Here is a 26,488-nt window from a genome sequence, read left to right on the forward strand (position 1 = left end):
TCTTTACGGTGGCTAATTTACGTTTTCAACCCAGTTGTTAACACTAAATTACCTGATATAAAAATTGTTACTCCTCGTGAGGTCATAAGACGAGTACGTCACGAAACATTCTGTGTCATGTACACAATATCCTTTCCTAAAAGTGCGCTTACGTCAAACAGGAAATTTTATACTAATGAAAAAAAATTAATCCTGAATTCTAGACTTAATAACGAACAGCCGCGGCTAAAAAAAGCTTATATATGCAGCTGTCAGGATAAATTATGCCGGGTCAGGAGATGAAAAAAAATCCTTGAGAAGCCCGCGTGTTTTCCATAGATATAATTTGTCACGTTGGTTCCTCGCGGTTCCACTGTCTCTCTTTTGTAGATCAGCCGTCTCTCACGTGTATTAGTTACAGAGTTTTGATTAGAATGCATGAAAAGGATGTCGTTGGTAGAGTGCTCAGGTAAGAATCAATTTTATTAAATTATTGTTTAGTTAGCAGACGGGTGATCTCTCAACAGAGCGTTACATTGTTCAGATCAGCAAAACATTCATGCCGCAGTGATGTCGTTTAGTTTCCCCCTCCTGAACTCGCGAGGTAGGTTCAGTTTGGCGCGTATTTATCCTCTTGATAGAATTTTACTTTCCACCTACAGTCCTAAGTGTTCTTTGATAAATCCTTTTTAGTATTTTTGATAAGAAAGTTATAGTTTTTTTTCTTGTTTTTAAGAGCCAACACGTTATGTGTTGAAGGGGAGTGAGATTTAAAAGTCCAGTCCCGAGCTCCATCTGGAAAATCAGAAACATATAATACTATTTTATCAACTTTACCTCGCTGAAACCAGTTTTAAAAAAAGTACTTACGAAGACTGTTTCTTCAAACTAACTTAGTGTACACTGATGACAGTCCGGAGTTATACGTAGAGAATAATTTTTTCTCGCAAAGTAATACTTAAATTATTTGTCAAATGATTATTAGACTCAGTAGGCGAGAATGTCAAAAAGTCAAATAATTGCAGTATATACCTTTTGCATACTCAACGGCCATAAGAGATCTCTTTACGGCCCGTAATACTTATTTTGCTCCATAAAAAACAAAGTCACTGTAGAAGAAAATAATTCGTCTGACAAGCAATCTTATATGCTATCCGGTGGCGGTCAGTTTTCTGAGCGTTTTAAGGCACATAGCGATTTTAACACTGATAGTCGGCTTTGAGATTGTTATTGACGACTTCTGGGAAATGATAGCAGTCCTTTTAAGTAAGACCTATAACTCAAGGCTGGCTTCCTTTTTTCGGTGAATAACATAATTAGAAAACTGTGCCTCATGGTTTTGTCATTATTAAGCAAAAGGAAATGTTCTACTAAAAGTAGGTGTAGGATTTATTTCTTAATTTCAACACTATGTCGAAAAGTTAGAGTCTTTTAGCAAATAGCCGATGAATAATGTTGAGGATGCTTGTGCTAGTTATTTCTCGTCAGCCTTGGATTGCAATGAGTTTTATAGGTAACTGTTTTGAAGAAACTCAGACAGTCTCAGGTCCTAGTTGGGAGTGAACAGTTAGGAGAGGCTTAAGAGAGAGGCCTGGGAAGTATTAATAAACGAATACTTTCTGATTTCAGCACATGGGTGATGTGTGTAATATCATGATCGTTATTTGTAACCGTCGCGTCTTTGTTGGCCTCTCTCGCTGTGAGAGGAGCTACATCTCGGTGAATAAGACTCGATAAGGAGTACTGATGGCATTTCATTTCTGGGTTAATTTACTCTGATACCGAGCCTACGTGAGGCAATGTGGTCATCGATATCCTTGAAATGTTCGTGGGTATTAAATATCTTTTTTCTAGATCTTTCCCTGAATAACGTGATTTATTTTGTATAAAGAAATCTATCGGGTTTTCCAACAGTTTAATATCTTGATGTAAAATATGCGCCTGATATAAACCTACCTCGGTGCAATGGAGAAACAAAGCGACATCTCACTTCACATCGCTACAGTTTTACTTTCCTTGCTAAGATATCAGCGATTGAGTTTTTACTTCTCATAACTTCGCTTTGAAAGTTCAACTCCTCTTTCTCCCCTCATTTTTTGTCCTCCTCTGCCCTGCAATCTAGTTCTAGCAATTTTGCTTTCTTGATTTGAAATTGTCATTGGATAAAACATCAAGCGTAAATTTCTCAAAACAAACAAGATTAACTAGGAGAGAATTAGTGCTAAGGATGCTAAGGTTGTGCTAGACACGGTCAATTGCGCTACAGAAAGGACTGGGCTTGAAATGCACCATATTTGGCTGAGGTGGCCACAATGGTGGACAGTCAAAATTTGATTACTTCTTCGAGTTTGTCTTGTGACCAACAGTTTGGGGCGAAAATCTCCGAAATGCGACGGATTACAACTACTTCATGATCATGGATTCTAGATATACCTCTCTTGGCGAACTTGGACAAAGCACTTTGCTTTACACAGCACACAATCGCGACACAAGTCAAGCGAATGATCCTTACAGAAAACGAACTTCAATCACACTCGATGAGAACTTGTCCAGGTTGTTCGAGTGCATGAGGCTGGAATATGGAACGTAAGTGGACTCAGATGCTTTTTTAACCTTTCCAACATTTTCCGAGTTTTCTTATGGCTCTAATCGGGGGGTCGCTGTTGTTGTAAGTCCTCCATTAATTCGCATATTAATAAGGTTTTGAACGATAGTTTCCTATAACAATTGAACGAAGTTCAAAGCGTTTTAATCAGATAGCACAAATTAACGAAGAGATAAATAGAATTAAGTACCGTTAAATTATGTTTCCTTTGCGTTAAAGCAATCGATATTCTCTCTTTCACTGAATAACTGCATGCGTTCGTGACAATTGTGTTTAGATGTATAACCGTGTAATACACATGTTTGGTATTTGTATTCTTTTTCACTGTAACGGTTTGAGAATGTATGACTATGAAAATCGTCTTTCGAGTTTTTGTCGAAAGAACTTGATAATCTTTTTCATTCGTGAGAAGCTGTTCCATGTTTGTGTTTCGTGTTTTCATTCAAGATCACAATATTGATAATTTCGACACTTCAACAATCAAACTGTTAGAAAGGAAATGCTTTGATTTGTTTCTAACAAAGTCAGTTACTTTCTAAACCTCGATCTAAAAATTTGGGTCAAGGCCTATGAAGTTCGTGGGATTTTGGAGAAAGTGGCCCTTAAGTGTATCCCACCTTGTTCTTTCAACTCAAGATTCTCTGAATTTTAACTGTTCACCAATTACCTGTTAGTAAAAAAAGAAATATATATTAAAGTTCACATGGCAACCAGGTGGACAATCAGACATGGTTTGACGCTACTCTGGTTTACAGATTTAATGAATGTAACCAAAGAAGTTTACAGTCTATGAATTGTAACTTCTTCAGTTACATTCATTAAATCTGTAAACCAGAGTAGCATCAAACCATGTCTACCTGTAGGTAGTTAGGATGCCATTTTACCATGGTAGAATGAAGAGAAATGCGCAGCCTAACTTGATGCAAGGCCTAAACAGGAGAACCAACTTGCTAGCTGACATAGATGTTGAAAATCATGAGGAATCTTAGTATTTTTGTTTAGAATGTTTTTGCTTATTAATTTATTTTCTCTGAACATTGGAACACACAACCTGGTTGTTGCTTCATAATCATTTGGCCATGCGGTTTGCCTAGTCCTCAAAATTAGCAGTTTTCTAGTTGTGTAGCTAAAATTTAAACACCTTGCAGCTACATGAGCATTAAACTGTCCATCTTCTACAGGCTGATATGATTATTTTTGGTGGTTTGTTGTAAGAGATGTCCAGAGCTAGTTAGATACACTAGGCTGCTACAGATGTAACAAGGATTTTTTTGTTCCATAAGTGTTACCTAAGACTGCCTCTTTCCTTCCTGTTAACCCAATATGCATGTGGTGAAGTTCAGTGTGGTGCTTAAAAGACACTTGTCTATGAACACAGGATAGCCAGGATTAGATTTAGACAACAGCTGTGACTCTCTCACTATTCTAAAGAATGCCAAGGCTTTTATCAATGTTTTAGAAAGATTCTTTTGAGAATTTATACCAAAATACAACAGCATGCATAAATTAGTGTCAAATGGTATTACTTATTTAATGTAAAGTAAGGTCGTTTTTGTTTTGTAGCATGGTATTGGAATTTTTCTTTTATCTCTACACATAACTAGAGACGAAGGAAACAGAGAAAAATCAACCTCAATTAATATTTGTATTTATATGAAAAAAAGTTGGTCTCTAGTTTTCAAAGCTACTTTCATTTAAATCCTGTAAAAACTAGTGTTTCTGCCTTAAGAAAATGTATGTGAAAAACCTTAATTTTGTTTTTTCAACCAAGTTTCCTGAGCTCGCAGATATACATATTGAATATATATTATGAGAAGCTTTTCTCAATGGATATCTCAAGGGTGTCAGTGAGCTTTGAAGTAGACAGAAAAACTACAAAGTAGGAGGCTAATGAAAGTTCAATCTTTACTTTAATATTGATAATTTCAAAGAAAATAGGCAGCCATTTTTCCAAGTTTCCGGCTCTAATTGAAACCACCACTATCTTAATATTTATTCCCCCATCCTCCCTCCCCCCCTCCCAGTACCCCACAATTTCAGGGGCACTGTAAAAAATTGAAAGTGATACTGTGTAGTAATTGGAGCTACATCTGACAGAGTCACATTTTTATTTCTGTTCAGGGGAGGCTTTCTAATCTCACCAAAATGGAAGAACTTCAGAAGCCAGAAGTTACAGTTTGCTGAAAAGACACGATTGAACAATGCAATTTGGAGATGTTGGCATATCCAATGTGAGTATAAAAAGTATGTTTTTCAAAAGATAAATAGAATTGAATGTCTCACAATGTGGTCACTTTGGATGTGGATCAGAATGCTAGTCTTCTTCAGGCTAAGAGGTTGATTGAGTTCACATCACCCTTTTACTGTTGTGCTCAGCTGTGATTGGATGCATCTGTCGACATCCAGGCTTCTGGGATTTCAACTTCACTGTCCCTGTTGACATTGTTAGGGTAAAGCCTTAGGTGAATTGCCTCTTTCACCGATGTACTTCGTTCCAGAGCAGGCAGTGTTCAGTGTTGTGGGTGTGCTCTGAAATGGTGGAGGTCTGTGTCTAAGCAAGTCACATGCCCTTGTTGTGTTCCTTGATTCTCTCCTGCAGAGGTTTGCCAGCTTCACCGATGTACACCTTCCCACACTCACAGGGAAATTCTGTTTAGGCCATCCTGGTTAACCAGGTCAACAGCATCCTTTGGGTTCACTAGTTGTGATCATAGGGTAGTCTCTGACTTGAAAACAGTGCATTCACCTTGTTGTTGTAGACAGCAGCAAAGTTGTTTGGAGAGGCCTGTGACATAGGGCAGGACTGCAGTGGATCTGAACTCCGTAGGGGGATCAGTGCTGGCTGTCTTGGTTTTTGTTACCCTTTGTTCAAAAGAGGAGGGATAACCATTAGCAACAAGAATGGATGACAGATGTTTCTTCCGTCGGATATAATGGAGGACTTTGTTATGAGACATTTTGCACGCTTCTAAAGGCACTTTACAATGCCACACTACTGATAGAGATGGTGTTTTTAGTCTTGAAGGATGTCTCAGATAAAGCCAGCGACTGATGATATGTGTTTTCTGTCTACAGATTCCAAGGGGAGGCGACCATTGTTTTGTCAATTTGTCAATCCGCTTTCTGAGGAAAAGGAGCCCTTTAAGAAGAAACCCTTTGTGAGTTTTTTTTTGAACACATTGCTTGATTACGACAAAAACAGCGTTATCTGGGATTGAATTGTAGCTCTAAAAAACTATAATGGATGTGGTTTTTTCTCTTCAATGAAGCTGAATGTTTTTTAACTTTCAAAACTAGCGTATCAAAATTTAACAAAAATATAATTCTGATCAAATGTTCTTTGTATGGTAGCATAACTAAATGTACTTTGTGTCACTCTAAAGGCTGTTATACTTGAGGGTCGTTATTGGAGGAGAAAGTTGGAGGCTGTAGCTAGGGAGTACAAAAAACTAAGAATATATTACAAAAAGGTTTGTGAATTGTGTTTATTAGCCCTTGATTAACATGTAACTTTTCCCCATGATATCCATGCTTTTCCCAGAAAACAGGAAATGAGGACGCTCAGACTTATCAGATGGAAGTTGTTATCTTGCCTCATTTCTAGCAAGTAATTTACCAGGAAATGTTCAGCATCTTCATGGGGAAATTAATTAAACACACATTTTATGTCTCCTCAAATATTCATTTTATTATTATCTCTAATGCATAGTCTTCTTTTCCACTTTTCTTTTCAGTGGTCAAATTCTCCTGTAAATACCAGTCCACTTTCTCATTTGAGCCTACGGGTATGTTGAAGAATTTTGCCCTTTTTTTAGTCATAAGATCTATTGTTGACAGAACCATCAGGAATGTACATTTTGAATGCACAGAACTAATGTGAAACCTTTAAACCTATGTACATAACTTTCTTACTTCTATATTTAAAACCTTAGTTGATTTTAAGATTTCTTTTGTGGCTTAATTTTAGGCACAGCAGATTGATCAAGAGATTGCTCAGAAGCTAGAGGAAAAAGAGAGAAAAAGAAAGAGGTTTGTACAGAGGACATTTCTGCAGTGTTACCTGATATTGGATTTCTAATGCAAGATCACTCTATATTGTGTGACTAAAACACTAAAATTTTTCATCCTTCCACTGACTTTAAAAATACAAAGTTTTATGCACTCAGTTAAAAACCAGCTTTTTTGCTAGCTTAAGTATTATATGAAAAGCTTTATGTATCTCCAATTAGCTCATATAGTTAAAGTGTATTAACACTGGAATAAAGTTCCTCATAATTATCTTATCTGGTGGTATGCATGGGTGAGAAATGTTCCAAAAAGAAGCATTTTTTATTATGGAGGTTGAAGATTCAGCCACAAAGTGGAGATCATCACCAGTTTAATGTATTTCTTCACTTCTCATCAGCTGTTTGCCTGATGATGTATTTGGTATTATCAACTGAGTTGATAATGTAAATTGGTCACCGTAATGAGTTTCAAAGCTGACATTTTGAGCATCAGCTCCCCTTTTCACTCTGAGAAAGGGACAATGCTTGAAACATCAGCTTTTGAACTCTTAATACAGAAGCCAGTTTACATTATCAACTCATTTGATAATACTAAATTCCCCTGTTTTACTCTCCCTCCAATACAGCACCACAATTTCTTTAGAAACTTATCCCCTTAATGGATGTGTTGATATAGTTTGCAGAAATATCTTGTTGGTCTTTTTGAGTCCCTTATTTGATCTTTTCTAGGACAATAAGCTCAGACAGTGGAGATGAGAACCTCTTCACTATTCCAGCTGCCCCAGGCAGCAATGCTCAAGTAGATCACATGCTAAATATTATGGACACAGCTTTTAATGATGGTAATACTATTCTGCTGCCTTTTTTAACTGTTCATTTTGATTTTTCTCAAAATATGTATTTATCTTGTGTTATTTATACACTTGTAATATGTAATTAAAAGAATGAAATTTAGCTGATCCCTGAGAGGGTGGCAAGGGGAATGTACATGACACCTGATCAAGGTCAATTGATATGTGAAATGTGAATTTTACAGAAAGGCATGTGTGATTCATGAATTGCTATCTGAATTATATGTGACCTGTGATTTTTTTCTTTCATTTGGTGAAAACTTCAAGATTTCCCTGAAACCTTACTCCCAATAAGAGAAATTTTTATGCACATAATGCATGAATTTTTCTGAAATTTTTGCATGAAACATGATCAGGACCTTCCCTCCCCCCCCCCACCTCCTTTGCTACCCTTCTCTGATACTCATCTCTTTAATAATTTGTAAACCATCTAATTATCCCAAGGAGTTGAATAATTAAGGTTTGTTTTTTTTATTTTTTCATAGACTTAGCTTTGTCTGCTCTGCCCGACACACTTTTCACTTCTCGTCAAACCAACTTTGGAGGAGCTGTAATTCCACAAGAAGCCCTTCAACAACAGCCACTGATTCACAGAGCAAGAGGTTAAAAACAATCTTTATTCTATATAGCTTAACAATACACAAAACTCAATGCTTTCCAAAGCAAAAGCTAAAAGGAAATCTCCAATTAGACATGGAATTTTGTAATTTTACCACAAACAGAATATTACAAACATGAAGATGCAATTTAAGCAGTTTATGAATATGTGTGGTATTTGCAATCAGTGAACACTTTTATTCCCAAGATCTCATTAGTAATTCTCCTTACTGTCTGCCACACAATTCTTGTAATGTTAGTTTGAAGAATTTGGTATTGGATCAACATAATCCTTTTATTGATATTTTTCTTTATTCTCCTCACTTGTCTGCTTGATAATGTAAGGAGAAACTCTGTCTTGGTCGCTCATGGGAGTTTTAGGGTTAAATTTAGTTTTATTACTTTCTCTTTAGAAGCATCAGATGTTTTTCAAGTTCCAACTCTAGATAGCTTGCAGCCAAATTTAGACGAATTTATGGAGCATTTTGAAACTCTTACTGGTAAGATCCTTAGCCAAGTTAGGACTTCAAATAGTATCCACTTCTTTCTAACTACATGCGCGGCATTTAGAAATGTCAATAACCTGGCATATAGTGCAATTTTCAGTTTAGGAATTGCAGTGATATTGCTTGCTTTGCCCTCTGGTTGGTCTGGAAAAATTAAAAGATTAAAAGTAACACAACATATTCACTTGCGTTTTCCCTACCTTCATGCTATTCGTTTTTATTTTGAATCCTCATTGGCTCCTTGGGATTTTTCCTTTGTTCTAATTGGCTGATGTGATGTCTTTGATTTTGGTATCGAGACACCCAGTCTAAAATCACTTTAAGTATGATTCAGGGCTAATTGCAAGATGCTTTCATTTTTGTAGGAATGCTTGTGAAACAAGCTGAACATGCAGGAAATCAACCAAGTTACGTACAGCAGGGTGACTACCATCAGCGCCAGGCCGTTGCCCCTGCCCCACCAAACGCCACAGTGTATGTGAACCAAGGTGACCCATATGAGTCAACTGCATCAGGACAAGAGGAGGTTATGGATCATTCGGGGGCTTATGAATCTGTCACACAAGAAATGTTCCCAACCCAAACAGTGGACAATTCTCAGTTGCGTCAACAGGTCATGCAACCAGATGGACAAGTACTCATGGACATTTCCAGTGCCAATCCCACAGTGGAATTCACTTATGACTACGGGAATGTGCTGCAAGGAGGAAGCTTCACTTCACAACTTGACCCAAGCATACATGTGCAGAACAAGCAGCAGGTTGTTACATCACCCAGACTAACTTCCCCTGTTGAACAGCCTCAGCTGCCACCCTACCCAACATCGCCACCGCAGCATCATCAGACTCCGCTGGAGGAAATTCAGATTCAAGCTCAACAGCTTCAGTCTCGTGGTAATAATGTTCTCTCCCCTACCAACCAGTTTGTTGGTAATGTGGATCCCTTTAACACGGCCAGGCAAATGGATGCCTCGAGCCAACAGAGGAAGGGGCGGTTGCCTAGGAATGTGTCTGATACACAGTTATATACAATGGACTTGTCTCAACTGGGGACATCTCTCCACACAAATTTGTTTCCCTCCATGGAAAGTAATTTACCACCACAGCTGGAAGCCCCCAATTTAGCGGCACATTTGCAGTCCATACAGCCCCGCACAAGGATCCCTTCCTTACCAACAGCCTCTAATGCTAAACGGGTCCGTCTACCGAGAAACATGTCTGACTCTAAACTGAGCAGTTTAGCGAGCATGTCTAGAAGTCCGACATCACCTCCATCGCTACCCACAGTGCATTCGTCGGAGATAGCAAACCAACCGTCACATCCAGCCCCAAATCCAACACATCACTCGGGAAGGAAGAAGAGAGGAGGATTTCCTCGTATCATGTCAGATTCATCTTTGTTGAGTTTAGGTCAACAGCCGCACCAACGCTTACCTCCAGCTCCAGCAGCAGCGCCAAGTACATCGCAGCGCAGACGAAAGATGTCTACTCCAGAGCATCTTGGAAACACTGTGGCAGCACTGTCATCTCAGTCACCAACATTCGCCAGCACTGCAGACACACCGCAGTTAACAGGGAGCCTTACTACAAATGCAAATCTTTTGGAACAGTTGTTATTAGCACCTGTGGCTAATCCAACCCCAGCTGTTTCTGAATCCTACCAAACAAACAGCTCCGTTTTAGGTCAGCTCCTCACTCAGCCATCCCCTTCTAATGCTGCAGTGCCCATGCAAACAAGAGATACTGGTAATGTGAGTGGTACACAAGACCCTTCTCTGCTGAATCAGCTTTACCAGTTGAAACAAGTGTTACAGAAACAAAGCGTCCCAACAGAGCTTGTTAATGCATTGAGTACCTTAAGTAACGCAGGAACGACGCAAGCGACTCAGCACAAACAAGAACAGCCGCAGGTTGTTCAACATAAAACTGCTCCTATGCAGCCATCACTTCAGATGAAACCCCAAAATCAAAATGTCATCACCCAAGCGTTGCAGTCCTTGTTGCGAGCACCGCCCAATGTAGCTATTCAACCCACGACGTCCAGCAAACCAACAACACCAGTTAGTAACTTTACTTCACAATCGCCATTGCAAGCCGCGTTGATCACATCAAACAGCGCACCGGTTCCAACTGTCACTATCAAGCACACGCCCTCAAATAAAGTTCCTGTGCCAGCTGTGAATCAAAATATGTTGCCGCAGGCGGCAGTTATTATCTCCCCACAGGGTAATCTGCAAACCGTCCAAGATACACCTACTGGACAAATGGGAGGAGTACCCGAGGTATCAACCTCATCCATGCCGCAGGTAGTGAATGTTGGACATCCTACAGCTCAGGGGCAGAGGATTCTTTTACCAGCGAGTGTTAACCTGAGCACATTGTCTTTAGCACAGCTAGGTCTTTCACCCGCAACGCTTCAGTCGGTGAGTAGCAAATTCTTTATTGATGGGATATTATAAAGTAGAAATCGTTGTTGAAGATGAGTGATTAGAAGAAAGACTAGCGTGAACGTCTTGGCAAAGTGTGCCAATTGAATGCAATTAATTGACGCTCGTCTTTGTGGAAGCTACGAAACGGATTGTCAATATTATGTCCCCATTTTTCAACACTCCACTCGCCTTTTAACAGCGCAAGCGGATTTCTTAAAGTATTTATCATGTATTTTGATCTTAGACCTCAGCGGAATTTGAACTTGTGCCGTTGCTGTATAAGCTTATATTTCACGTTGTCCTTTTCAGTCTAAATATTCCAATGGAAAACTCGCTGAGTGGGCAGAGTTCTAATTTTTTGCGCTGTTATGTGCCACTTAGGTTACTGTTCCTGTACCATCAAGCGCTGTCAATAGTTCCTCTCCTCTACAAACAATTGCGACTATGAGCGCTGGAGCCAAGAATTCAATGGGTGAGTTACATAATTTTTTTTACGATCAGTTTTTTCTTTATCATGATTCGAGTGTGTACCTTTTACAAAACGGTAACAATATCAGGAATTGTGGTTAAATTCAGGGGATAAATTTGAGCTTTCTTTCCCTCAGCTGTTGCAGTGTCAACTACTGGTCTTGTGACTGAATCTCAGGACACAGGAGGAATGAGGCCGACAAAAACGCCTGTAAGTGGAACGAATAATCAATTCAACATACGGCTGTGAACACGCCTCAGAGTAGTTTGTTCCAGGTGTTTAGTTAGTAAATTGGGTGACAAGGCGAAAAGGGAAAGAGGTTTGGGACAGGTCTCATGAGCCGCCCCAAGCCCACGCGACCCTGTCCAAGCCTCTCTCCTATTTTCGGTCTGCGCTACTACCGCGCTTCAATTACCATCTGGATGCCTTAAACAGACCAGCCCCAAGTAATTAAATCACTAGGACAAAATTAAGCTGAATACTTTTGACAAAACAAAACCTGTCCTGTTTTTCTTAGCACATTAGTCAAGTTGCTGGTCTATTTACTTAGGATTCTTTTTGCCAAAGAGAGGTACAGTGAGTCGGGTGAAAAGTTTTCCTCAAGAAGACAACACAGAAGCACCAGGTTTCCACCCAAAAAATCATAAATCTGTAAACGAAGGGATAAATTAATGTCTAAAGGTTAAGCAGACAGACAGATAACTTTTGAGTGTAGAAAAATATCGACATTGTATGTCATTTCTGAAACCAAGTTTCTTTTATTTTAGCCGCCTGCCAAACAGACAAGACCTGTAACTGCAGAACAGCGGGAGCAGTATAAGGTAAGTTAAACTGTTAGAACGTCATGTGAGATTTGTTGTGAGACTTTATACTGTATACTGCACAAGTATTTCTTCTCAATTAGTCATGCATATGTAAAGTCTCGATAAGTGAGCCTACCAATTCCACAGTCATCTGTCGGATTACATTTGCTATTTCACTGATGCTTTGCCATCGTCTCGCAAAAGTGAGCAAATAAGTGAATTCCTTATCTTGACTTTCCTTCTGTGCAAAGTGTGAAGATAAAGGAATTAGTCCTATCATGAAATTGTATCGGTCTCAGCAATTTATTTAACACTGTGATTTGTTTGATATAAATTCATGTGTAATGCTTTTTTTCGCTCTGTTAGGAACACAGACGAATTTCGCACATAACAGCGGAACAGAAGAGACGTGGTAATATTAAAGTAAGTGTGAGATGAAAAAGGGTTGGTCGGTTTGTTAGCTGCTGACTTTCTCGCTCAGTCACTCAACCAGGCAATCGTCAGGCACTGAGCTCATTTAGTCTGTCAGCCAGTCAGTCATCCTCCAGTTCATGGTTTATTCCTTCTACTTTGTAGGTGATGGTACTTAAGTCTATAAAATCTTACAGTGATAATAACGCATAGTTATCGGTTTGCTTCTGTCCAGATGGGCTTCGATCAGTTGATGTCACTTGTTCCGTCACTTGCCAGTCAAAGGAATTCCAAAGTTAGCAAAGCCACAGTTCTGCAGAAAAGTAAGTCTCGTTTACACTTACTTTAGAGCGCCGTTCGATTGGCTCTCATATACCAAAACCAAAGTAATCCCAACAGCCAATCAGAACGAAGGAAAATACCTTAAAGAGCCAATGAGAACTCAAAGTAAAAACAAGTAAGCTACCTAAGCGCGGGAAAACGCGGGCGATCAAGTCGTGACTAGTTTTACTTTTGCATCCGATTGGTTGAGAGAGCGGCGCAAGTTTTCTGGACCAATCACAAACCGAAATAAAGCAAAACCAAATTAATCCCAGACATTACCTTGCATATATTACTTCTCAGTTTCTCACAAGATTTGTTGTGGAACTTAATAAATTCTCTCTAAGAAATCGTCACTAACTCAGTTTTACATGTCATTACATCAGGCATGTTGTTATATGGTCGGCATTGTCTTGTGGTATCGAGGTTGTTTTATGTTTCTCGTTCGTTTGCCTGTCTGTTTTGTTTGTTTTTGTTTTTTGTTTTCATTTCGTTTTGGTTTTTGTTTCAGCTGTTGAATATACCACCAAGCTGCAGCGGGAGAGACAAACCATGCAGGAGGAAGCTGACCTGCTCAGAAAACAGATCCAGGAGCTAAATGCATCAATAAGGTGAGTGTTTATATCTTTGTGATGAAGTATTAAGCCGGTTTTTTGCAAGCGAAGCAAGCACAAACGCAAGCTTAACATTAACAATTTTATCGTGAAAACGGCCCCGACGCAAGCACAAGACAAAAGAAAAGTTCTGATCCTTTTACTTCCGTCGAGGCCGTTTTCACGGTGAAAGAAGAGCTGTTGTCTTTGCATTTGTGCTTGCGCTTGCGCCCATGCTTGCGTTGCTAATGAAAACCAGGATTTTCTGTATAATCACCTCATGCACGGTAAGGTAGCACTGTTATAATGATAAAACTAAAATATCAATGGAAAGCCAACTCAGTTCTGCGTTTAGTTCTAGTTCCAAGGCGATTTAATTTTTTAGAACCCCAGTTTACAAGGGGGAGTTTATTTTTTTGGCATTGAGAATGAGTTTTGGTGTATTTCCTTCGCAGTATGTGTCAACAACAGCTTCCGGCCACAGGAGTACCAGTTGCAAGACAGGTCAATGCTTATGATACATTTAATGAGTTATCGAGTTCGTTTGATGTATCAAGTTAATGTTTACTTGTTTTAAGCTCCTAGTTAGTCTGCGACAGTATTGTGCCTTTTTTTTTTTTTTTTTGTATCGTTGTCCTTAAATAAACTTATTGTCGCTTAATTTAGCCCTAGTTGTATCACTTAATGAGTTTAAATCGTAGCAGATGTCACTACTACACAACTCTCAAGGCGCTTTCTTCTCTAATCTGTATCTACACAAGCAGAACAATAGGAACAAGGTAGTTCCTGGAGGAAATTAATTTTAAAATTATATGGGAAAGATATTCAAACTGCCTCATCCCTACTACTTTTTTGATAATTAGAATCGAGATTACTTTTTGGACGATCCAAAATACCTCATAATGATCAATTTCGGATGGAATTTTCTCAGTGTCTCTTAAAGTGAGAGTTACTTAGCTCGAGTATGTTGAACGTACTGATTCCATTACTCATACCTCATTACTGAGATGCTAACGTTAAATTATTACGTTTTTCTTTGACAGCGTGTTGATCAAATGTGGTCCATGTTTAATCAGTACGTAAAGACACGAACGCAAGACAACTTCAAGTTCTGGATAGTATCCTTTTAAGACGATTTTCCTTCTCTCTTTATTCTTTTCTTTCCCTATTTTTTCGGTTATGTGCACAGAGTACAGGAGCTCAATGATGCGGTGGAGCAGATTAAGTTTCTAGTCACATCTATGAGTAGTGCATGGTAAATCCTGTGGACTCTTCGCATGCTTGAATGTTTAAATATAACTCAGTTACCTCCTTCTTCACACGCGATGCTTGCCTCTATTCTAAAGTTTCAAAAAATTAAACTGAAGTTTTCTCTGCCAGAGTTTTAAGACTCTTTCTCATCTGTGCGGCTTTGCGCGCCTGACCTTTCATTTTAATTTGATGCGGTTCAGACGTTGAATTATGTGTTCTGATTGGCTCTTATTTCGCTGTTAAGAATTTTCAACTACGCGATGCTCTTACAATACCGTGGGTTGATAAAGAGTCTTGAAAGTTTGTTTCAGAATAAAATATCTTAAATCGCCCGCCGAAAGCTCGAGTTATGTGTATTTACTTGTTTTCGCTAATTTTATAACAAAATATTAACATCTTTAACTCATCGTTCAGTTCAGCGTACTGATGCGTCATCTGTTTGAAGAGTATAATAACACGGTGTCTACAGCCAGTGTGGAAGACTTCTGTAGAACAGTTATTGGGTGGCTTGAACAGCACTGTTCTTTACCCGCACTGAGACCTGGTAAGTATTGTATCGTAACTGTTTCCCTATCTACTACCTCTGAAGCCTACGAGCAGGCCCTCATTATTAGCGGTTCAGCAGGTGCGTTCTTCGCCCGCGGTAAAATCATGAGGCCTTAAGCTATGCAAGACGGCGAGAGGTCTGCAATGGGGTCTGGCACTGACAAAGTGCCAGACTCCTGGCAAACCTCTCCTCCACTCGTCTCAAGGCCCCCGCAGGCGAAGAAACGTGCGTCGTGTGACGCAAATAACGAGGGCCTGCCCGCGAAGAAAAGTACTGTGTGACTACCCTCGTGTATGATGTGAGAAGTCACACAAAGAAGCCTAAGACGAGTTCATGTGGCAGTTCTTTGGTGTACCACATGGTAAATCGTCCGGTAGCTTGGCTTGGTCAATCAATATGGCTGATATTGACCTCGGTTCCAAAACAGAACCTAGCAAATGACCAACCTTATTGACCTAAAGCTGGGTCAATAACGCACGTATATTTATCCGTTCTCAGCGGCATTGTCCTCGTTACGCGACCTCAGTAAAGCTACGTCGATCTTGTCAGACCCGTCGAAAGTTCCTGAGCAGGCGCTGAGAGCTACAGCCAACAGGGATCCTACAGACCTGTCCGCCATGATGGCTCCTCCAGGTGCCAATGGTGGGGTTCGAAATGGTGGGGCAGCGGCCGGCTACAGTTGAGAAGGACCTAGACACATTGTCCCTAGTAAATAATGTTCCTTTAGTCTCTGCAAGTGGCATCTCAACATTGTTTGTAAAATTATGGGCGAAGCTTTCCATTGACGCTTCTACGATTCAGAAGGAAACTTCTTTGGTTTAGACACACACTTCTAACCGGCAGCCACTCAGTTTATTGCACAACATCTCTTTAAAAAGATTGATGCACTGTGTGGAGAAACTTTTTACGCCATTCTGTACATAGTATTCCCTCTAGGGAATCACACTTGGTTGGTCACACTTTGCATCGGTCTACATGACCCTGGAAGCCAGGACTCAAAAAAAAAAAAAAGATTACAAAAATATACCAGGAAACATTTTAAAGTGAAACGGACATGGTACAGAAAGAGCACAGGAAAATTTGCGTGTTTGCGAACACGTTTATAGATGCGCTTTTTTGGTATATGAATGATGCTGTATATTTAGTGTGAGAAGTAATGCAGGGGTATAATATTGGTGAGAAATCGGCCAATATGAAAGAGGTTCTTTTTCCAAGCTTGACGTAATTTTGTTGCTAATTGAAACATGAGTGATCAAGAGATAAATGTGAGGATTCCTGTAAGTGAAGTCGTAGTTTGTCTTCAAAGATTAAAAAAAAAATACATAACCTATAAATAAACGAAATGTTGTGTTCAAAACCTGTGAAAGGTCATTATTTTCAGATCTAACTGTTCCTAATTCCAACACTAGCCAATAATATCCATATCTGTACTAGAGACAAAAGTATAACTTGTACTATAAGCTGTTGTCGTCAAATGACTTTTCCTATAATAAGCGAATACATTCGACTGCATATCTTTGATAAGCTGATACTTCCCAATTCTCTTATCCAAACTGTCGCTTTTGTATGCCATTCTCAACTCTCAGTCCCAGGAGTCTTTCAGTGTTAAGTTTAGGAGGAGGTCTGGAGTCTAGTTTGGCTTGGTTCCTATTCAAGCCTTACTGCTTCTATATTGATCCATAAGTTATCCTGCCATCTCTATGGTATTTACGTCATGTGTTTAGTTTAAAGTGTAACGACTGGATTTGCCTTGTACATTGTATTTTGCCCCTGTGTTAGTGGTGGGCAGTTGCCCAGATACTGATATTGACGTTAGGCGAACAGTTAGATCGCTTGACCAAGGCCGATTAATCCTTAGAGAATTTATTATGTAGGTAAATACTAATAGAATTTTAATAGTTCTCTATGTAGCACTGTAAACGTAAGTTTTTGAGTGATAATTTTTTGTACATAGGGTAACTTGTTTCAATCACGTCGACGTTTGCCGATCATCTGAGCAAAAGGAAGGACTCCATAAATTAACTCATTAAACTTTCGTGAAAGGCTGTATTCAACATGTAAACTGCAGTTCACAATCTCAAATCTGTATTTGTTTTATAGTCTATTACGAGAATACCTCTGTTTGTTCAATTATCCAGGTGTAACTATATTGTCCAATGTTTGGCCTCTGTTTAGCTTTGTCACTAAATTAGCAGTTTTATACTGAGGATATGGTGCAAATTCAATTTGCAGTGAGCTGTAAGGTGGAAAAAGGATTTTTTGCAAAAATAAACTGCTTTTTTACAACAACCTCTTAAGTATATTTCGTTGTCACTTTTTTATTTTTAAGTGAAATTTGGCAAACCGGTAATGGCTCATGGTTTCATCAGACTTACTGAGTCTGATTTATGAAAGCGTCACACATAATTTTCTTTGAGAGCGCTTTTTGATTGAGGTTCGTAACATTTAAGTAAGCACAATGGCCGTAGAAAAAATAAAATGCTTTGATAGTCAGTGAGAACGCTAAGTACAATCAACTAAGGCGCGGAAAAACGCGGGTGGCCTTGTCGTGATTGGTAGTAGTTTTACATGTGATTGGTTAAGAAAGTGGCGCAAGTTTTCTGAACCAATCACAGAGCGAAGTAAAGCACTTGGAAAACAACGCAATCTCGGATTTGATAACTTTGACATTCAATTGAAAATTGCTGTATTAATCCTTCCTATCAAAACAACTTGCCATCTAGGCGCTATTTGCTGCCCTTTCTTTGACAAGAAGACTCTGGCAATACCATAAAGATTTAGCTTAGGGCCATCAAGGGAAAATAGAGATAGAAACGAGTTTCTAACTCTTGCCTTGTAAAAGGCTTCTGCCTTGCGCCTGCTATAGAGCTTCGCGCTATCAATGAATTTAAATAAACACTTATTTTTGGTTAGCTAATTGAAATTCGTTTATGTTACCGTGGAGCTGTGGCTTCATCTGGGTCATATCTCGGTAACCCTTTGTTCGCAGGCGGTTCGTAATCAAACCATTGATTACACGGGGCGCGACAGTCTGAAAAATCAATCAACTGGCTTAATTGTACTCCGGCACTGTTGAGAGAAAAGGTTAAATTAAAAAGCTACGCTTATCTAAACTATACCATGCGATCATATTGTAAATTAGTTGTATTTCAAATGTAAATTACTGCTTGATTTTCTTTTTTCTTCCCTAAGTGCTAAGTTTTGGCACAAGTATGAAGAGACAGATTTATTTGACGGCTCCTTCTCCATGTTTATCTAAAATCAGTGTTGATGTATTTGCCAATTTCTTTCTTACAATTAACACCTCAACCTAGTCTACCACATCAGGTCATTAAGATGCCAACTTTCCCATAATAGATCAATTAAGAGTAAGCCTCGAAATGTTTTGGTTGTGCCGCATCTAAAACTGTCTGAGTTTAGATCATCAAACAATTGGCTCAATCATTATTTTTTAATTCATCTTCCATCCCGGTAGGCGACCAGGTTCGCGGGCAAAATTGCTTACTCGACAGATTTCACAGATATTACATCTGCTTACTTAGATTAGAAATCTTAACTCCTTAACCCTTAAGAGTGACCAGCTTCTAATTTCTCCTTACAAATGTCGCCCTTAAATCAAACATTAAGGTCATGCGAATAACGGAAATGATCACCAACTTAAGAACTTCTCGATTGTTTAACAAATTCTCCTTGTCAGCACCTTAGGAAATGTATAGAGAACAGTATGGAGAATATGCATACTGATGTTGGGGTGTGAAGGGTTAGGTTAAAAAGACGAAGCTAGTCGTAAAAAATATTGCAAAATCATCGATGTTGACAGACTTCATTCAAGAAACCATCATGAAGTGTTAAGGCTTGTTTTCTGCCGGTTAGATCTCATCGGCCAGTTTGATTTTCAATTGGGGAAAAAAAGTTTGGACGGTTCATTTGCGATGTTTTAAATTCAAGTAGGGGTTGCGTTTATGTTCTCTTTTGTGAAGTGTTGGATCTTTTTCAGTTCGACTGTGTTTTAGCTTCCATTGTGCACTTCATATTCGTTGCAAAAATGTCAAAATCCTGTGTGAATTACCAAAGTGTTCAAACAAAATGCTGTCATTTTTTTTTTCCTTTAGTGGACCGCTATTGAACTACAGCAGTTTCCTTCGAAATTAATTTGGGTAATAAATGATGCTTTTATTAAAAAAATTCTAAAAATGTAACGCCTCTATTTTAAAGAAAGAAGATGCTTGAAAGGGGCTTGAAAAGCGGTATATTTTATGGCTTTAATTAACGACTGGATTACGACTTTCGGCGGAATCTTAAATCGTACATAAGATATTTAACTTATTTTTGCCAAATACTTATTACAGAGCGTCAATTTTGAAGTGTAATGTAAAAAGTCCCTTAGGACATTTTCTACATAAAGTGCATTGATATCATAATTTCACAACTCGCAAAAAACCCGATTCTGTGAAACGAGAAATCGACTCTACTTTTAATTGTGCGAGAAACATTTGTTAGAAGCGATTTAAACCCTGAAAGAAAAGAATGACTCTATCATTTTAAAATTTAATACAGTTTGTCGGTTTTTCTGACAGTGTAATGACAAGTAGAAAGTCAACAAAAATTGCAGCTTTAAATTCAACTTCTGTGGCGCGGCCGTCGGCAGCTGCCAAAAAATAAGTGTAAACTTGCGTCAGATCAGCTCACGCAGTACGTTTTGAATTACCATTGGATTTATTCTCTGTACACAGAATCGTTAAAACCCGAGGGTCGTTGAGAGAGGTGAAACTTTGACGGCTTTGTTGCTAGTGATTTATAGATATAAAAGAAAACTCGAAGGTTCTTTGTTTTGAATATCAACAACACAGCGACATTGTTTCTCCGCTGTGATCATCACCTGCCGTGATGTGCATAAGGAGAGTAGTCTAATTGTTGTTTGAAAGATTACCTCTATTCATTTACTGATGGAGCAATTTCCGCCTCGTCCAGGTTGGAGAAAACAGAAAAGGCGAAGAAATTAACTCATATCAGGTGACGTTTATTCAAAAGATTCATTTTTGGTGCCAAATTGACGACGTGGTTCGCAAAGAGTATTTATTTTCCGGCTTCTTTTCAATCACTGCAAACAAATCAACAAAAGAACTGAGTTCCGTGCAAAAGAAACGAGAGGGCATCAATATCAAGATGGCTGGACAGGTCATTCATCTCGCCAGTGCTGTTTGTCTATCCATCTTATCTGTTACCACAGTTTCAAGCAACCTACTTCTTCTTATTGCTGTTTGGAAAGATCCGCTTAAATGTTTTAGCTCTCCAACGACGAGTTTCATTGTAGGTATAAGTTTAGCGGACCTTGTCACTGCTCTTACTACGGAACCGTTCTTCGCGGCGTATTACTATGTGGTGTACACTGAGGGAAGGGACGCAGTCAATGGTGTCTTACAAACGCTCTTTACGGCAGGAAGCAACATATCCTCTGTGGCTATCTGTTATTCTTTTTTGATCGTGTTGGCTTTGTCCTGGGCTCAGTACATAGCCATAAAATGTCCGCACAGTTTTAAAAAAGTCGTCACTAGGAGAAACGCCATTATATTCAACATGCTCAGTTTGTTTTACTTGTTGTCTTTCATGAGTCTTCAATTTGTGGGAATCATGGATCAATTCACTTTTTTAAAACTCAGTCTAGCCCTAAACACTTCTTTCCTATCTATTAACTTGATGGTGATTCTGTTTTTATTAAACGCAGCTTTCCGACGCCATTTGAAGAGAAAACGCGCTTTTGAACAGCACGAGGAAAGCTCTTCGCCGCGAAGCTGTCGAAAAACCCGCCGCGAAAATCTACAGCAGCAATTTACAGCAGTGGCGATGTATTTAGCTGCTATTTTGCTCTTATCCGCGCTGCCACATGTCATTACAGCTCAAATATTCCTTTATCTATCAGACGAGCTTTCTCCTCAGGCCAATGAAAACATTCAGATTGCTCTCGAAATCTCTGATCTGTTGTTGTTTGTAAAAGTGTGCCTGGACGCGTTTGTCTACGCATGGCGCCTACCAACATATCGTCGAACGATGAGTATGCTTTTTTTTCGGCGGGCAAAGGAAAGGAACGGGTACATCAACGGGAGACATGCCAACCGTTTTACAGAAGTTTCGCTTTCGCCGCAGTAAAGGTGTCCGCAGTTAATGGGTAACCTTGACTAATGTCATTTTGCGAAATGACTCAAACCTTTAATACAGTTACTTAGAGTTGAGCTTTTTCAAAAGATTATTGATTGGAAACTGATCTCATCAATGGTTCGAGAGGATTCAGGAACATTTCTACTGTTGAAAAGCAGGCTGTAGTTCTGTTTTTTTGGGGGACCGCAAGTAAATGTTTTCAGTTGATAATTGTTTTAAAAAATGTATTGAATTTCTGAAGAAGTCATTAGTTGTAACAAGTATTTGTGCGCTTTGTTGTTTAGACAGTTTGACACCTTTACTTCAAATACAATTTATTGCCACTTTTTTACCAAAGTCTGTACATGTGGAATAAAAGCCAGTGGTCAGTAATTAATTAGTGACAGATCTGTTGTACCTAAGAAAGTTTACATTTTACTACAAAAGAGAATGTTTATTATTTATGTCACGCCCGTAGCTTTCCACATCTTTGTAGTGATTAAAAAAAGATTAAAAAAAAAAGACAAACATCGAATCAGCAGAACCTTGATAACCTACAAAACGCTTTGTGGTTGAGATCGCAAACGACACTAACGAGAAACATATCCTATTCTTCTGCTCCTCCTTTTACAGAAATTTCATTCTTTATTTACGATTTGTTCTGTGGAATCATCGAAGGCCTCATCAAAATTATCCGTCAGTGTGAAAATACGACATGGTAATTTAAATATTTAATCGCTCTTAATTGCTTCATCGTCGCATATGAATTTGGTCAAACAGGTTATTTGCAGAGTGCAAGAGAAAACCGTGGCTCTTTCTTTACGATTTGTTATCCAATGTACTTTAAAAAAACGGCATCAAAAATATTCACTGAGCTTGAGGGAAGTAAATTGTTTTGGATAATTCTAAAGTAAACGTTAAATGAGCTTAATTTTCTAATATTCTATTTGCCTTTTTCTCAGAAATGTCGAGATCGGAAAGCGTCTATTTTGAAAAATATTTGCCTCAATATTTTAATCGTCTCGTGCTGGGTGATAAACATTAGCTCGAAATTATATAAACAATAACCTTCATTTGGCGCAAAAATAGGCTCGGATGTTTGTCCGTAAAGCGAACAGTTTTCCCCAGAGCAAAGCTTACGAAAACCGTGGGCTTCGGGGAACCGATAATGTTTAAGGACAAATATACGGGCATAATTTAGCCCCAAATGGAGGCTACTGTGTTTAGTATCCATCAAATATTTTAGCGACGCACAGGAAAAAAATGTATACCGACAGCTTACCGTTTGCTGCGTGAGATGTATACTTTTCAGTGTGCACTCGACTTTATGAACAAACAAACATGTCGTTTCCTCTGTAACAACAGCTAAATGTTTTCTCAGCTTGAACTCAATCTTAGACGAACACTTTGAATTTGCAAACGAAGGTTTGCAAATTTAGAATATCATTCGGGATGTATTACCGAATTTTCGTCGGTTTTAGCCGAGGCATATTCAGGTTACTGTTACAATCTTTCGTTGATATTTCAGGGCCATTTCAGGAAAAAAATCTCTCTCTCCAATAGAATGCTCTCTAGACCGTTTTAACTTCAAATAAACATTTTTAGCGCATTGGACTCAAGGTTTTAAAATTGAGGAATATCATAGGATATTCCTCAGGGGCAAATTTGGTCATCTGACTCGTCTGAAGCGGTCGTACACGATGGCCCTCTAGCCTCGACAAATCACATATCGAGCGTGAATGGATTAATTTGGCTTTTGTACTTCTACTCAAGGGCGGGAAGTCCCTTGAACGCGGCCATGAAACGTCTTCCAAAGGTGAGTTCGAGTTTCGAGTAAAAGTTCTTGAAAAACAGCTACATCTCTCAACAATTAACTGAACTTCTTTGCTACAAAGATTCATTCAACTACTCGCTAACAAATAGGCGGAATAAATTCAGTGTTCTAGGAGAAAATAACAAAAAAATCAATTAATTATAATCACCATGTGCGATGTTCCATCAATTAAGCAATGAAAACCGAAGTTTTCACAGTTCTTCATTTACAAAGCTATTTTAACCGATCTTCCTAATATTATCATTATCCTAACAACATTTAACTACAACAGATAGTATTCTCATTGTCTAATTATACCTACCTATTGCTTTACTTTCCAAACAATTAATTAATCAAACATACCTTGTAGTAAAACAAAACTGAGATTGGCACAACTCTTATGGATAATATCTAATGGACTTCACTGGCTGAATGGTAGGCAAAGATAGTTACACTCTTTAATTTTATTGAAAGAGCTGACATTGCCTTTAATACTGTGGGCACTTTTGATGGTTTGGCTTCACTTTGTTGGTTTACGATATATTTTTAAATTTAAGTGAAAACCGTTACATTCTTCACGAATCAGTGATATGTGTACCACATGAAAAGAGGTTTTTAAGCCGGCGAACGAGTCACAAGTGACTTCGAAGACCCGTGAGTATGTAAATGAAAAGAAAAAGCTAGAATCGGTCTCAAAGAAATGATAAAGATAGCTTTATATCTTCGTTTATGAATTAATAAATTTGTCTCCAGTGTCACCTTGTGCAGAAAGTTACTTGCCAGGTTTTTTAATTAAATTGCAGTGGCGATGTATTCTAATTAAATTGCTATTAAACAAACTAGAAAAGAATTCTATCTGATCGTGAAGAAAGAGAGTGATTTCAGCTAGGTTTTTGCCACCATCTCAACTTGACTTGCAATTTAGCTTTGTGCTATGAATAACATATAAAATTAACCAAAACGCAGGATTAGTACAAGTTTAATCAAGATCAAAATCGTCTACTGATCGTTGGGCAGCGTCCGCCAGAACAGCTAATGCTACTGCTTCAATTCTATTCAAAGCTACATGAAGTACGGCAAATGTGCCAGCAAAGGACAAAGTGCCAGCTATTGCTGACCCTATGTACGGAATAAAACGAGCAACTTCTTCCGCAGCTACTGCCGAGCTAGCTCCCTTGGCCAAAAACGAGGCAATTCCGGCGGCACTGGCAAAATTGAGATAAAGAGAGACGACCTGTTTTTTAGTGGTATCACCAAGAATCTCAAATATTTGAGACCCCTCTTTAGGAATACCAAGCTGGGCTAGGAACTGATTGATTTCGTAAGTTACCAGTGCGATATCAACACCATAAGATAGCCCAGGAATTGGAACAAATGCGACTGCAGCAGATGCTCCTGCAACGAGCCACATGCGCCCTCTGAAAATCTCAACTTTTCTCTTTAGAATTTCTTTTGATAAGCTGGTTAGGGCATTGAGAGACAAGGTGAGGCTCTCTCGCTGATATATTGGCAATGCATCGAGAATCGCTCGCGTTAGTCGATCGAAATCCCACTTGATTGGATAATGGTTGCTTATCAGGAAGATGTTGTCTTCACCGCTGATGGAGTTGTAACCTTCGTCAACCAGGTTCTTCAAGCAGTCGATGCGGATGTCGTGCAGCATTTTATCCTCATTGAAAAATTTCTTTCGCTTCTCAGCTCGATAGTTTTCATCGATTTTTGTGCGAATGAAAAAAAAAGACTTGCCCTGTTTCTTGATCTCTCGGGCCAATAAGACGTCGTTCCTGGTAAATCGGCTGCTTGAAAAAATAAGGAATGTATGATACTTGTCGAACTGTACTTTGTCGCAGTACGTTTCCAGGTCAGGAAATTTTTGTGTTCCAATTCCTGGCAAATCCCAGATCTTTATGTTTGGATTTTCTGGGTGATCGAAGGATGTGGGCTCTAAAGTAGTCTCAACAACGCCAACTTCGGCAGCACCAATATCATCATCAGCGAGCCTAGGAAAGGAACAGGTGGTTTAATTTTTTACAGATCATTTAACATATGTTTTTACATGTTTTTTCGTGAAATTAAGCTTTTGACTTTATTTTGGAAAATTTAGGTTTTAGAAATCAACTTAAATTTGATGAAAAAAAATTTTTTTTCAATAGTTAGTTCCTCGACGGTGCGTGTCTACATTCGAGCCGTGTACACTAGTTAAAAAGAAAGGTGAGTAAGACCCTTTAAGCCCATGATTCATCTGTTTTTTGTTTTTTACTTCAAAATTTACCCATCAGTCATTTAGGTGCAAAAATAATTTATTCAAACCCTGTAAGTGACTTTGTGTGTTCGATCAAAACAACCGCGTATGATCAAAACAATGATATTTTAACATCTTTAAGGAGCAAAAAGTTCAAAGTCCGGCTATACAGTCCAAGGAATTGTTCAGTCTGTGTCCGAATCACTTTCGATAAAATGGAATCGTCGTTTGCGAGGTTTAACCATGTTTTTTTTCAATTTCGGCGTAGAATCGCTCGAGTAAAGTAATAAGCTGGGTCGGCTCATAATTTTCGATTTCCATGGCAATTCCCCTCTTTATAAACCAATTTTTCCAAACCGTCAACTAAAAAGCAGTGCTTTTTATAGTGTTTTCGTTGTTAGAGCTGTTTTTCAGCTACCGCACTGTTATTGACGACCCCAACTGATCGCCACAGCCAACTAAGAAAAGTTGAGGTTGCAAACTTCAGCCCTAGTACATTGCTATGAGTTTCCTTACCCTCTTATCGCGTTGACAAAACTCGATTTACCAGTTCCTGAGTCGCCAGTGATTCCAAGGTGAACCTCTGTTTTTTTCCAAGTATCCAACTTCTCCTTCAAGAACTCTGAAATACCGTTCACACCATTTTGTTCAACATAGTTTTGAATCTCATTTGCTTCTATCACTTCATATTCGTCCAGTGGAAACGAAACGTCAGCCATAGTGCTGGATCGATTGGTAACTGAAATGCAAATTTTGGCCGGATTCAACCGATTACAGTTTCGTTGATTATTCAGCTTTCCAATGAGAAACTTTTTTTTTTTATATAGTTTTAACAACCCAAGGGTGATTGGTCAAATTTAAAAACAAGCTGTCGCAACTGCATGCATAATTTAAGGAACAATTTTCGTGGGAAAGGACAGAGAATGTGGA

General features: G+C 38.8%; 3 protein-coding genes across 5 annotated transcripts; 2 read left to right on the plus strand and 1 right to left on the minus strand.

Annotated features, from left to right (window-relative positions):
- Nucleotides 1–240: 240 nt before the first annotated feature.
- On the plus strand, nucleotides 241–17,657 carry LOC113669489 (uncharacterized). 3 transcript variants are annotated; one of them, XM_089190464.1, is made up of 21 exons: nucleotides 241–448; nucleotides 2,346–2,565; nucleotides 4,706–4,815; nucleotides 5,660–5,742; nucleotides 5,968–6,054; nucleotides 6,319–6,369; nucleotides 6,552–6,613; nucleotides 7,321–7,433; nucleotides 7,928–8,044; nucleotides 8,453–8,539; nucleotides 8,911–10,967; nucleotides 11,355–11,445; nucleotides 11,579–11,652; nucleotides 12,210–12,263; nucleotides 12,612–12,668; nucleotides 12,892–12,979; nucleotides 13,489–13,588; nucleotides 14,026–14,074; nucleotides 14,614–14,688; nucleotides 15,236–15,365; nucleotides 15,867–17,657. In XM_089190464.1, the coding sequence occupies exons 1-21, from the start codon at nucleotides 418–420 to the stop codon at nucleotides 16,049–16,051; spliced, it is 3,921 nt and encodes a 1,306-aa protein (XP_089046590.1). In that variant the 5' UTR covers nucleotides 241–417; the 3' UTR covers nucleotides 16,052–17,657. The 3 variants fall into 3 exon arrangements, with proteins under 3 accessions (XP_089046590.1, XP_027041327.2, XP_089046591.1); XM_027185526.2 differs by having other exon boundaries at nucleotides 393–448; nucleotides 1,609–2,565; XM_089190465.1 differs by having other exon boundaries at nucleotides 435–583; nucleotides 1,609–2,565.
- Nucleotides 17,658–19,984: 2,327 nt separating this feature from the next.
- LOC113669554 (uncharacterized) lies at nucleotides 19,985–22,031 on the plus strand. Its single transcript, XM_027185609.2, has one exon. It carries the CDS (start codon nucleotides 20,535–20,537, stop codon nucleotides 21,513–21,515), a length of 981 nt encoding a protein of 326 aa, XP_027041410.2. The 5' UTR covers nucleotides 19,985–20,534; the 3' UTR covers nucleotides 21,516–22,031.
- A 1,337-nt stretch (nucleotides 22,032–23,368) lies between these two features.
- Nucleotides 23,369–26,317, minus strand: LOC149036931 (interferon-inducible GTPase 5-like). Its single transcript, XM_089190466.1, has 2 exons — nucleotides 26,075–26,317; nucleotides 23,369–25,316 (listed from the first exon to the last, which is right to left on the minus strand). The coding sequence occupies exons 1-2, from the start codon at nucleotides 26,275–26,277 to the stop codon at nucleotides 24,296–24,298; spliced, it is 1,224 nt and encodes a 407-aa protein (XP_089046592.1). The 5' UTR covers nucleotides 26,278–26,317; the 3' UTR covers nucleotides 23,369–24,295.
- Nucleotides 26,318–26,488: the final 171 nt, after the last annotated feature.

This window comes from Pocillopora damicornis, chromosome 12, assembly GCF_964200805.1.
Source record: "Pocillopora damicornis chromosome 12, jaPocDami1.2, whole genome shotgun sequence".
Classification (NCBI taxonomy): Eukaryota; Metazoa; Cnidaria; class Anthozoa; order Scleractinia; family Pocilloporidae; genus Pocillopora; species Pocillopora damicornis.

What these genes read in the sequence shown, in the direction of transcription:
- LOC113669489 (XM_089190464.1), top strand. Translation starts at nt 418, where the DNA reads ATGAAAAGGATGTCGTTGGTAGAGTGCTCAG. An exon ending in GTCGTTGGTAGAGTGCTCAG is followed by an intron (nt 449 to 2,345) that starts GTAAGAATCAAT and finishes TGTGACCAACAG; the next exon opens with TTTGGGGCGAAAATCTCCGA. An exon ending in GAGATGTTGGCATATCCAAT is followed by an intron (nt 4,816 to 5,659) that starts GTGAGTATAAAA and finishes TTCTGTCTACAG; the next exon opens with ATTCCAAGGGGAGGCGACCA.
- LOC113669554 (XM_027185609.2), top strand. Translation starts at nt 20,535, where the DNA reads ATGGCTGGACAGGTCATTCATCTCGCCAGTGCTGTTTGTCTATCCATC.
- LOC149036931 (XM_089190466.1), bottom strand. Translation starts at nt 26,277, where the DNA reads ATGGCTGACGTTTCGTTTCCACTGGACGAATATGAAGTGATAGAAGCA. An exon ending in TTTGTCAACGCGATAAGAGG is followed by an intron (nt 25,317 to 26,074) that starts GTAAGGAAACTC and finishes TTCCTTTCCTAG; the next exon opens with GCTCGCTGATGATGATATTG.